Source organism: Myotis davidii, unplaced genomic scaffold, assembly GCF_000327345.1.
Source record: "Myotis davidii unplaced genomic scaffold, ASM32734v1 scaffold59, whole genome shotgun sequence".
Taxonomy (NCBI): Eukaryota; Metazoa; Chordata; class Mammalia; order Chiroptera; family Vespertilionidae; genus Myotis; species Myotis davidii.
In genome coordinates, this window is record NW_006293001.1 from 9,918,246 (window position 1) to 9,931,487 (window position 13,242).

The 13,242-nt window shown below is 38.4% G+C and overlaps 1 protein-coding gene across 2 annotated transcripts in view; it reads right to left on the reverse strand.

Annotated features, from left to right (window-relative positions):
* Window positions 1–13,242, reverse strand: part of TLK1 (tousled like kinase 1) — a 108,604-nt gene that overhangs the window by 27,491 nt on the left and 67,871 nt on the right. For both annotated transcript variants that reach the window (XM_006766551.2, XM_015565772.1), the window contains one exon: window positions 727–824. In XM_006766551.2, the coding sequence (XP_006766614.1) occupies window positions 727–824 (98 nt within the window). The remainder of the gene's footprint in view (window positions 1–726; window positions 825–13,242) is intronic.

A 13,242-nucleotide genomic window follows, 5' to 3' on the forward strand; every position in this document is an offset into this window, starting at 1 on the left:
TAAAAAGTCAAAGATACAAATTATGAACAACAAACATGCATCTATCAACAAGTGAATCTAAGAATCAAGTGAATAAATAATCTGGAGATCATAATAGAATCAGGGACATAGAAAGGGAATGGACTGACTATTCTTGGAGGGGAAAGGGGTGTGGGAAGGGACTGGAAAAAAAAATCATACACCTATGGATGAGGACAGTGGGGGTGGGGGGTAAGGGCAGAGGGTGGAGTGGGAACCGGGTGGAGGGGAGCTACAAGGGGAAAAAAGAGGAACAACTGTAATAATCTGAATAAAGATTTAATTAAAAAAAAAAAACAAAGCAAGGTAAAGATACCAGGAAAGGGAAGGGAATGGCTAAGGACTGCTATATTAGATAGGGTTGCCTAGGAATGGCCTCCAGTGACCATTTGGAGTGAAATCAAAAGGAAGCCACTCAGATATTTAGAAGAGGAACATTTCAGGTGAGAAGGTGGCCAGCACAAAAGCCCTGAGATAGGGATGGGGGCTGGCATGGCTGCAACTTGTACATAAGGGGAGGATGATAGAGGTATGTTGGTGAGGTTTCCACGGACCAGTTTACTATAAGACTTGCTGAGCCATGGGAAGTCCTGTGGATGTTTTTTCTAAGTATGATCAGAAGCCCCCAGCAAGGAAATATTGTGTTTATGCTCCACACAGAAGAGAAACACTTTTATCATGTAAAACTGAAGTATAATAATGACTTACTGTGAATTATCTTCATTATTTATCCTTTTGAGCTCTCGAATGTGCAGATTTCTTACTCTTTCCAAACGTTCAAGTTCTGCCTGAATTTCTGCCTCTTCCTGAAAATGAAGAGAGGGTACTATAACAAGCTCAATTTATTTGCTATATAAAAAAAGATATTTTTAGCCATGCGTCAATTTTTTTCAGTGACAGGAAGAAAAGTTATTATAAAGTACCACTGAGTTAAAAGACCAAAGTGCTCTTTTCAATGCCTGAAAGATGGAAAAAGATCAGGAAAAAGCCTATTTCAAGAAACCATCCTTCACATAAAAATCTATACCTAATGAGATGCTGAGTTTTATTCTTTACAACAAGAAATCTATTTTTATAATGTCTAAATTGAAAATGGCTGCATGGTAGTCTGAAACTGACTTATATCAAAATGAACTGAAAGCTTCATTTCTGGTACATCCAAATTTTAATTTAAGAGGGAATAATTTACTAGCATAAAACAAATGAAGATATCCCGTTTAATAAAAGGGTAATATGCAAATTGACCCTAACAACGGTTGCTATGACACACACTGACCACCAGGGAGCAGACACATGCAAGTGCAGCGGAAGTGTCAGGAGCTTCTCCCGCCTCCTTGGCAGCGCTAAGGATGTCCGACTGTAGCTTAGGGCCATGGGGAGTGGGCATAAACTGGCAGGTGGACATCCCCCGTGGGGTACTGGACTGCAAGAGGGAGCAAGCCAGGCTGAGGGACCACCCCGAGTGCACGAATTTTCATGCACCGAACCTCTAGTTTTACAATAATTATAAGAGAAAGAAAGGAAAAAGACAGAACCACTGATTATTTCTAAAGCTTACAACATTTGGAACACACACACACAATCTGACCACTCCCTATGGATAAATCCCATGGAAATCTTAAACAGACTCTAAAACAAACATTTTATGAATAGCTGATCCTTAGATATTATCAGGGCAGATTTAGGCAAATCCTAAAAAAATTTATGTTGCCCTAACCGGTTTGGCTCAGTGGATAGAGCATCAGCCTGCAAACTGAAGGGTCCCAGGTTCGATCCGGTCAAGGGCATATACCTTGGTTGCGGGCACATCCCCAGTGGGGGGTGTGCAGAAGGCAACTGATTGATGTTTCTCTCTCACAGGCTTAGGGACCCTACCTGTACACGAATTTCATGTACTGGGCCTTTAGTACTAAATATTTAACTGAAATTTTCTCATTAAATGTAGCTTCAGTCACATATAGTTCTAATTCTACTGAAAAAAGAAAAAGGTAATATCCCAGGAGATTAAACTAAAGATTAATTATAAAAGCAGGAAATATACTAAAAAGCTTTTTGAAACAAATAAACTCAAGCCATAGCTAAGTTGTCTTAACACATAGCGGACCAGTAGTTTTATTGCCAGCTTTACCCAGTGGCCAGATAAGTTTCTATTGAACGAGTACAAAAAACGTTTTACATAAACGTTTTACATGCCTTAAAATTAAATACCCATTGCATTTTGAAATTATTTATTACTAGTACACGTTCTTACAAGCTAGTATCTTTTTAAAGTGTGATACTTTGTAAAACACTGTATAATATGAAAACATGAGAATTCTCGTGATCTATCCACAATGTGTTGATTTAGTCATAAAACAGTAAAAGACACTGGCAGATAGGAATGTCCATGAGTATGAAAAAAATTCAAATTCATTTACACCACAGAACAAAAAAAAGTGGTAAATTTTTTTCTTCATATTACTAATGTTTGCTGCCTTAAAACTTAATTTGATTCTTACACATGTAGGAAGCTACAAAATAGTTGGTAGTCTGGTGGATTTTTAACTGATAAAATAATGAAATGCCTATTAGAACACCAGCTGAAATACTAGTTTTAACTTTATTTGAAGTTGTGGTACAGGGATACTATTTATTTCAAGTGTGAATTTACAGAAATTAATTATATATTTATTACTCAATACAATTTGAGATTCAGCTAGCATGTTGACGCACATAATTACATATGTTTTATAATTTTTGGTATCTATACAATGGCAGTAACCATTACCACAAAATAAATATTTTAAAAAGTAAATGTAGGCCTGCCAGTGTGGCTTGGTGGTAGAGCCAAGATCCATGAAGCAGGAAGTCACGGTTTGATTCCTGGTCAGGGCACATGCCAGGGTTTCAGGCTTGATCCCCAGTAGGGGGCGTGAAGGAGGCAGCCAATGGATGATTCTTTCTCATCACTGATGTTTCTCTCTCTCTCTCTCCCTCCCTCCCAATCCCTTCCTCTCTCTGAAATCAATAAAAACATAATTAAAAAAAGGTAAATGTCTGTCTGTATCAGTTAAGCAAGCTCTTTTCTCCTCTATAGAACTTGACAAATACTGTCCCATAAAATCTTATAATACAAAAGCATAGGCAAGCTTCATTTCCATTTGAACTGTAAAGTTTACAAGGAAAATAAAAGGTCATAAACACTGGTGAGGGGGGGGGGGGCGCGGAAAAAGCTGGATCCTTCCTAGGTATTTAAGAGGAAATGTCAAGGGAAGGAACTATAACCAAAAGTCTTATAAACAGATAGACATAAATCCTCCAAAGTCAGTAAAATATATTTACAAACCTCATATTGTAATTTAATATTTATTCCACTATGTCTTGGACCTTAAAACAAAGTGGAAAAAACAAAGTGGCACATCCTGGAAGATAATTCTGCAACTCGAAGTAATTTCTCTCAAATCCCACAGAGAAAAAGTATACATACTATACTATTATGGACTGAAGGTTTGTGTTCCCCCCAAATTCATCTAAGTCCTAACACCCAATGTAATGGCTTTTGGAGATGGGCATTTGGGAGGTAATTAGAGTTAGATTAGGTAATGAGGGTGGGATCCTCATGATGGAATTAGTGCCTTTTTTTTTTTAAAGTTAATCCTCACCCTAGGATATTTTTCCCATTGATTTTGAGAGAGAGTGGGAGAAGAGAAACATTGATGTCAGAGAGACACATAGATTGGTTGCTTCCAGAATGCGCCCACAAGCGAGGTTCATGCCCTTGACTGGAATCAAACCTGGGGCCAATCCAGCTGTGGGATTAGTGGATTTGTAAGAAAGAAGAGAAAGATAATCACTCACCCCCATCCCCACCCCTTCTTTGGGGGAGCACAGGGAAAAGGCCATGTGAGGACTTGAGAAAGCAACTTTCTACAAACCAGGAAGTCTCACCAGAAACTGAATCCTGCCAGACCTTGATCTTGAACTTCCAGAGAAAATAAGTTTCTGTTGTTTAAGCCACCCAGTCTATGGTATTTTGTTATGGCAGCCCCAGCAGATTAACACACATACTTTTAGGCACAAATACTAGGGCAATACTGCCTAGTACCCTCTCCTTCATAGAAAGGGGCAAGGCCCAATTCTGATCTGGCCTTATGGTATAATAGTCTAGAATACAGTAGTCTCAGCAACTAATTTATCTTTACTGCAGATAATTTCCAAAGACCTATCCCATAGGCACACTCTCCTTGGTTGAGATTGACATTAACCTATGAGCTATCCTCAGAATTAACAGTTTTCAGAGAGTTAAGGAGAAGCAAGGATGACCCGGGCTCACAACTGATCTAAATTCATTATAGAATAAAATCCTCAAACACTGTTAAAACTAGGCCAGACTACTAAAATAAAAGAGGCAATCTAATCAGTGAGATCATGCCTAGTAAGAATACCAAGTCATCCACTAGCTGAGCAGTAAAAGCAGAGAAGGTCTAGAAGAAACAAACAGCATCTCTGGAAAGGAGGAACTGGTCTCCGTAGGCAATTACAGTGTTGAGGGACATGAGTAAGAACGGACTGTATTAAAGAGAGGTAGGTTTAGTGATCACATACAGTAAAAGGACATGGCTCTCTTCTGTTTCAACAAAAAAAGAGTAGACAATTTAACAGTATACACTATAGCTAGTTTAACAGGATTTTATAATAAGCTCTAATATTCTAAATTATATTTTAAAAACCAAGTCATACAAGCTTACAACAGATCTCGATATTGCCTCATTGTTTGAGTAGCCTGCAAAACATACCACTTTCCAAAATTTTTAACTTGAACATTTATATGGAAGGTAAATTTTACAGCAACTTAAACTAGAAAGGCTTGTCCTTCGCCAGATGTTTAGCATAGGAATGCTTTCTATTTATAATCAGAGTCTCTTCTGGCAACTTAATATCCCCTTAGCTCACATTTTAAGTCAAAAATAAATTACAGCCATGCAGAATTAGTTGTAAATACCAGGTTAAAACTGCTAGATGGAATTGGGGTATTTTTGAGCATTTCCCTAATGGCAATTTTTCAAAGAAAGGTGGGGTATATAGACATTAAGCTATAAATGCTTGAAGAGTTATAAAATGCATTTTCACATGTCAAACTGAAAAAATTGAATGCACTAGTTTCAACTTCTTTAGGAAATCTTGACTATATATTCCATGTCATTCCCCTCGCCCCCAAACAAAATACAAAACTCAATTTGAAAGAGCTGCCTTTCTCTAAAGCCAAGATAAGATGGGAAGTTGTTTTGTTGTAATGTTCTCAGCTTGTCTATAATCAATGAGTGTGGCTAAAACAAATTATGTGTGGTATATTACGAAAATGGTGGAAGCAAAGAAATGCATATCACTTCGAATAGTCTATTCAACATTATTTGGTCTAGGAAAACTAGTTCAGAATGAGGTTTCAAAAGTTTAACACCCAAATCATTTAGTAATGGACACTAGTAATCCCTCAAAAGTTAGCATCTCTAGGTCTTCAAATTAAGTTTCATTATATAACCTACTTATGTCATTCTAAAAGTTTTATCACCAGGAAAGTGAAAGGTAAAATTAACAAAAGGCACTACTTAAAAGCTAATGCAAGTGGCTGTGCAGAAAAGAATTAAGGACCATCTAGACAGCAGGTTTAAATTTGTAGAAATCATATTTGAAACTACTTGCCCGTAGTCCTATTTCTGTTGAGTATGATTGTGTAGACTGAGGAGAAGGGACAAAATTATGAAATCCTTGGGGCAGCGGGGGTCTTTCCTAAGTATAAAAATGTTCCCTCCACTCCCATCCCTAACTGCTCATTGAGCTGGTTATTACAGGAGCGATTATATCTCCCTCAGGTGTGTTTAAATGGCTCAGACAATTATTTTAGAACCTTAATGTTTTCTTCCCTCTGCACTTCATTTCCTTCTTGGGGGGAGAAGGGGCAAGTAATGGTGGGAGTGGTGTTTTATTCTCTCTTTAAATGCATACTTACATTAAAACTCCTTATTGGGAATAATTGTTAAAATGGGCATTGATTCTGTCAATTCCCCCATTCTATTTAAAACCAAACAAAATGCTACCTTAGCAACAGCATCTATATATATAAAAAGCTAATATGCAAAGTGTCCCCTCAGGAGTTTGACCAGGAGACCGGTATTCGATTGCTCACTATGACGTGTGCTGACCACCAGGGGGTGGTGTGGAACGAATGGCCGGCCAGGGCTAGGGACCCCACCTGTGAATGAATTTTGTGCACCGGGCCTCCAGTATAAATACAATAATTCAACTGACTGGCAAAATTAAAATGTTCCGAATCTTTAGTACACTTTTGAAACAGAAATTATAGTGACTGTATGGGGTGTGTGTGTGTGTGAAATTCCTGATGTAAACACTAACAGGGTGCTAACACAAGCCCTATCACATACAGGTACAGTGCTTTTGCAGAGTATACTGTAGCCCATCCCACAGCTTTCTGCTTCCCTTTAACCTTTTTTTTCTGGATTTTTGTGGATTCTATGAAGTGTTTTGTTTTTTAAAGTCTGAAGAGATTTAATGTTTTACACAATAAAGGAAAAAGCCCAGTCTTCCAGTTTCTACACATATGCACATAAATGATATGGAGTTATAGTTCTGATTGAGAAGTGGCTAATATGACTTTTAAGATTCTTTCCGAATCTCCACTGCCTATACAACTAGATAAATTAATACTGAACACCATGGTTTTATTTTGGTAACAGAACATCTACTATCAAATTGAGAAACACTGAGCCAGGAATATGTCTGCAGGTCTATAATGACTGTTGGAGGGAGAATATAAATACTGGGAATTTTCCTATCTACAGCCAGTTCCACATTCTCTCAGCACAGCCATCTCTTACAGGATACTAGTTTTTAAGTGGGAAGTAGTAGGAAGAACAAAGTTTAAAACTGCAATGCTCTTTTTGGCACTCTCTTGCCCACGCGTGCCATGAACTCAGGGCCCCATAACATTCTCCATGGGCTTCACCCTAGTGAAGTGCATTTTTCATACTTACACTGAAAACTACTGCCTACACCAGTCATGGGCAAACTACGGCCCACGGGCCGGATCCGGCCCGTTTGAAATGAATAAAACTAAAAAATAAAAGGACCGTACCCTTTTATGTAATGATGTTTACTTTGAATTTATATTAGTTCACACAAACACTCCATCCATGCTTTTGTTCCGGCCCTCCGGTCCAGTTTAAGAACCCATTGTGGCCCTCGAGTCAAAAAGTTTGCCCACCCCTGGCCTACACAGTAGCATCTTGTGTTATATTCTAGAGAAACATAATGTACGATGTGGTTGTGGTTGTGGTTTTAACTGACAGAAGAATTCCCAAAAGATTTCTTCTAGTCATGGTCACGAATATAAAGGTTGTACAGATTAACCCCTGTAGCATATTACTGTTCATTACTTTCGTATACTTATTTAAACCTAAAGCGAGCAGAATTGTCACATGTGCAAACTTTTTCCTTGTGGTCATACTAAGGTATGACCACAGAGAGTAAGTCAGATGACAATGGTGTTCTAGAAAGAAAGACCAAAGGAGATATCAAACTTGAAGAATACTTGGGGGTCATTTCACCTAAAATCAATGCCCTGTATTCTCCACTGCTCAAAAGGCTTGTAGACAAATCCATTGTCTTCCATTTCAACTAGTTGCATGGTCCACTGTGAAGGAGTGAGAAAAGTGCTGTGTGCTTGTTCTTGACCTGTAAAGATTTCATCATGGAAGATTAATACTGATGCTGCTGCTGCCTGTTACTGGTGGTTGCTCTTTGCAGGTGCCAGTATCGGTCAGAGAACAGGATTTCAGTGGCAGAGTTGTTGCTATACTGTTATCTCTTCAGAACGAAGGCACAAGGAGAGATGAATGCCACATCGCAAGGAGCAAAGGAGAGAGAGAGAAAGAAATGGTGTCAGGTGGCATGTTGGATGCGATTTTTGTTTTAGTAGAGATTGAGATGACTGCAAATTGTTTATATGATTCCTTCGGTCTGCAAAGACACATCTGTTGGTGCTGATGATTCTTGACTAATCCTGTTTCAATTACAAATTGGTTATGTTTTTCCAAAAAACTTCTGGCATTTATATTCAGGGCTTACAAATCTCTCTCATATTCTCTCTCTCTCTCTCTCTCTCTCTCTCTCTCACAGACACACACACACACCCTAGAACACCCTAGAACACATTAAAGCCAATCCCTATGACACTATTCAATATTGTATTCTGAGACGTCAAATCTTCTATATGCATTCTCTCCAACTAATCAATGTTTAGAATCTAGATAATGACAAAACTAAAAAATAAAGAGCAACATATATCCACATGCTGTTGACATCACAAATTTGAATAAATAGCAGTGGCAAGACAGTTATTGGCCCTAATAACTTCCAAAGTTCTTATTTTCTTATCATTTTGGGGTATTATAATTGGTAACTTGTAGAGCATCTATTATAAAGAAGATGGATTTATATTTTTTAATTTTTTAAAAATATAGGTTTTATTGATTTCAGAGAGGAAGGGAGAAGGAGAGAGATAAAAACATCAATGATGAGAGAGAATCATCGACCGGCTACCTCCTGCAGGCCCCCCACCGGGGATCGAGTTGGCAACCCGGGCATGTACCCTTGACCAGAATTGAACCCAGGACCCCCTGGTCCACAGGCCAATGCTCTACCCACTGAGCCAAACCAGCCAGGGCAAGATGGATTTTTAGAGATAAAAAATAACAATCCTTGGAAAGCATGCCCACGTAGTTTCTTGAATTCCAGAATAATTTTCTGAAATAGACAAATAACCTAGCAGAACTCCTCAAATTACAAAGACAAATTGCTTTCCTATAACCAGAATTTATCAAAGACTGAAATTAAGACAGAATCAACCATAAAAGCTAACTGGTACAGTGGGGCATTGACTTACGAGTGTCCCGATTAATGAGTTTTTTGAGATACCAGCTGTCTCTCGGCTGATTTTTTGCATTGAGTTGACAGAGTAATTTGAGTTAACGAGCTCCTTAACGAGCTCGGTCTTGGAACAAATTAAACTCCTAAGTCAAGGCCCCACTGTATATCATTTGTTAGTTTCCTTAAATCCACAGGTTCTAAATGTAGTATAAAAAGGATAGTTAAGCAGCTTTGCCTCAAAAGAACAACTTTTGAAATATAGGAAATTACTCTCATTATAACTATAAGCTTTTATTAAGTGATAATTGGGAAAATGTGTAAATAATTACTAGTAGCACAAAATTTGTTTTTAAAAAAATTTTAAGGAATGTCTTGGCCGGTGTACTCACGTGGTTAGAGCTCAGAATGAGCCCGAGGGTCCCTCAATTCCTGGTTAAAGCTAAGAGTCAAAGGCACATGCCTGGGTTGCAGGTTCGTTCTGGCCACAGTCAGGGCGTGCTCAGGGCATGTGGGAGGCAACAAATCAGTATGTCTTTTTCACACCGATGATTCTCTCTCCCCCTCCCTCCCTCCCTCTCTCTCTCTAAAAATCAGTGGAAAAAATATCCTCGGATGAGGACTAACAAAAAACAAAGTTTGGGGAATAATTTGTGTGGTCTCGATATGTTTTATTAGATCAGTTTTTTCCCGTTATATCCTTAAACTATATAAAAGGTAAAATTATGTTAGAATATGTACACTTTAAAAAAAAATTGTGGCCAAAACCGGTTTGGCTCAGTGGATAGAGTGTCGGCCTGCGGACTGAAAGGTCCCAGGTTCGATTCCGGTCAAGGGCATGTACCTGGGTTGCGGGCACATCCCCAATGGGAGATGTGCAGGAGGCAGCTGATCGATGATGTCTCTCTCTCATCGATGTTTCTAACTCTCTATTTCTCTCCCTTCCTCTCTATAAAAAATCAATAAAAATATATTAAAAAAAAAATTGTGTTTCCTGTTGACCTTTAAAAAATAAATTTAGAGTGAAAAGTATATATCAGCTAATAATAAAGCATTCTAGCTGATACAACAATCTCTAATAGAATACCCAAGAAAAGTAATATGTGAGAGGAAGAGAGTATATGTGTTTGTGAAAAACTTAACTACTCTCTTTTATCGGCGATGAAAATGAAATAGCATGTTTCTGGAAGGAAAAAAAAAGCAAACATTCCCACTACTCTAAGAGAGACAGGAAGAATGCTACAAGTGAATTAATTCTTCTGAATACGAAGAATCAACTTGCTGTCCTCTACAACAAAAAGAATGTAGAAATAAAGCCTCTGTGTATTGCCACTGAAATAGGAGAACGGTTCAAGAGAAAAGGTAAGCTTTGCTGGTTTACTAGTGATATTAATTTAGATAAAACATATACATGTCTTGGCATTCAAAAAGTTAATATTAATGGTCACTCTAGAATGGTTAAACTTCAAAGTCCATAAAATGTAATATGCGATTTTCCTGAAATGAGAGCTTGATTCATGCCTGTATCAGGCACAGTGTGAAAATAAGTCACTCAGTGAGAGAGCAATGATTTCATAAACTGATAATAACTAACAATAAATATTAAAGAATTCTTGATATATTAAAACAAAGGTGATGCTGTACAGTGATTTTCCTAATCTCAGGAGACAAAACTAATAAGCCAAGAGTAAGATTAAGTTTACTATTTGGTGGTAACCAGAAATACCTGCTTATTTAGCCATAGACTTACTTTTAGAGGTTTCTGCTTCACACTCATTCATTATTCTATCACATTAACAGCTTTGAACTTATATTTCTAAACCTCTGGAACAGTATAGAATGTGAACTAAACTTTGATTTTTTTCAATGATAAACACACATTTTCTTATTTGCTTATTCAATTATTAGATTTATGAAATACAATGCACATAAATTATTCATTTCAATACAAAGTCCTTCTAATCTCATATGTCCAAATGGCATGAACTTCCTCAAAGGAGGACGTTTTCTCCTTCTGTGCCAACAAATTTAATCTAATAATTTTGCTTTAATGCTACATGTTTATTAAAGGGAGAGTGAAAGCAAGATTCAGCCTGGCTAATGCAAGAGTATGCCAGGCTCCAAATCTAAACGCTAAGCCGATACACCACAAGTGAATTCCCATAGGGTTACATGGACATCAAATATTCACAGATCAGATCCAGCCTATGGTAGAAGCTATATAGTTACAAGCTGAGGTATAGTTGATGTCAGCTTAATAAACCCAGAAGCACAGGGAGCTGATAAGATAGTGATAACATATTTTTCTTAAGTCATACTTGTTCTCTCTGTTAAAAGTGTACAATCAGCCTTCTTTTTAGAAAACAGAATGACCTATTTTAATGATTTATTTTTTAAATGTGGTTTAGAATGCCAGATAACTTATTTTTAAAACATGTAACTTAATGCTTATTATCTTTTAATTATACAATTCAAAAATTAATACCCAGTGGTAAGCAGAGTATTTTTATTTTCATTCTAAGGTGACACTACCTATTCAATTTTGTTCTTTGTATCTATGTACTACTAGCAACTTTCTTTAAAATGGATTCAATTTTTTTCACCCAAAATAGTCTCTCAGAAGAAAATATGAGAATTCAAGACATGAGAGTATGTTCCGGCATTATTAGTTCATTCAGTCTCCCAAAATATCCCATGATGGATGTCAAAGAAAAGTAGTGTTGTAAATTGGTTAAGAAGAAGATAAAGTTAGAAATTTAAAACTGCTCAGTAAATCTGAAAATATAAAAAATAAAACAGGAAAAAGATTAGAGAGGGGACAGTTATTAAAAAGAATGAGTAAGTTAAAAAAATGGAGAAGTCAAACAATGGGAAAGAGAATAACATAAAAGTTAGGTGAAAAGATGTAATATTCTATAATAGTTTAAACTGTTTATGTAATATCTGGACATTTACATATACCTCACTTCAGAAAACAAGAAATATTTCAAAGAAACTGAGTATTTTAAAAGGACCAGGAAAGTTTTAAATATCAACCAACCAAAACCAAAACCAAACCCTCCTCTGAAGCCTTTTAAAAGTATTTTTCCTAATACAAATAAGTGATTCCCAATTTAACTGTTTTATAATTTCAGATTTTATAGAACAGGTTTTCATAAAATAAGGTGTAAAATCTCATCTTTAGAAAGAGTAATTTGAAGTTTACTATATGTGAAAATAAAAACCCTCCAGTTAAAGCTGTACTTATATACTTACCAGAGGCCTGGTGCATGGATTCATGCACTGGTGGGGTCATTTGGGCTGGCCTGTGAGGATTGGGCCTAAACTGGCTCTACGATATCCCCTGAGGGGTCCCAGATTTCGAGAGGGTGGTTCTCGGGTGACGCACCCCAGAATTGGGCTTCCTCTTCTCTTCTCCCAATATTATGTGACTTTCTCTTATCTGTCTCGCTTCTTTCATCTAACTTTACCCTGTTTGGTGGTAACTGATGACGTGGAGGCATTTAGCTGCAAAATGCAATTATTTAACAAACAGGATTTACTTAGCCTGGAATCTAGTTGGCCTAGAGCAGGACCCTGCTCAATGTCGGGCTCTGGCCCAGGCCCTTAAGCCCAGGCAGAGTCTTGTGGCGGGAACCTCCTTCCCACCCGAGCTGCTCCTTCGCCTCCTTCCCTCCCAGGAGGTTGCCTGCTAGCACTCCTGTCTGCCTGGAAAGAGGAAAGCCGCGGCAGGTTTCCCAGCCGAGAGTAGTAGTGGGAAAATTTGCTGCCTCCACTAGAAATCGATATTAAGAGGATGGGCTGGCACGGGGGCCGCAGCCAGTGGGTCCTGCGCGTCTCATCATTTAGCTAATCGAGTTGAAAAGTTTCTGTAAGGGGCAGACCCATGACCTCAGCAATGGGCTAGAGGCCCAGTGGGGAGCCAGACCCAAAGTGGGGAGCCAATGGGCTAGAGGCCTGAAGCACAGATTTATGCACTGGTGGGGTCTCTCAGGGGATTGGGCTGAAACCAGCTTGCTGACATCCCCTGAGGGGTCCTGGATTGCGAGAGGGCGGTTCTCAAGTGATGCACCCCAGAACTGAGCTCCCTCCTCTCTGGTTCCGGGTGAGTCACCCGAGAACTGCAGCTGCCAAGTCACCACAGCTCGGCAGCTACTGCATTGAACGCCTGCCCCCTAGTGGTCAGTGTACGTCTTAGCTACCAGTCAGATGGTTGCTTAGGCTTTTATATATAGACTAGAGGCCCGGTGCACAAAATTTGTGCACTCGGGGGTGGGGGGTCCCTCAGCCCAGCCTGTGCCTTCT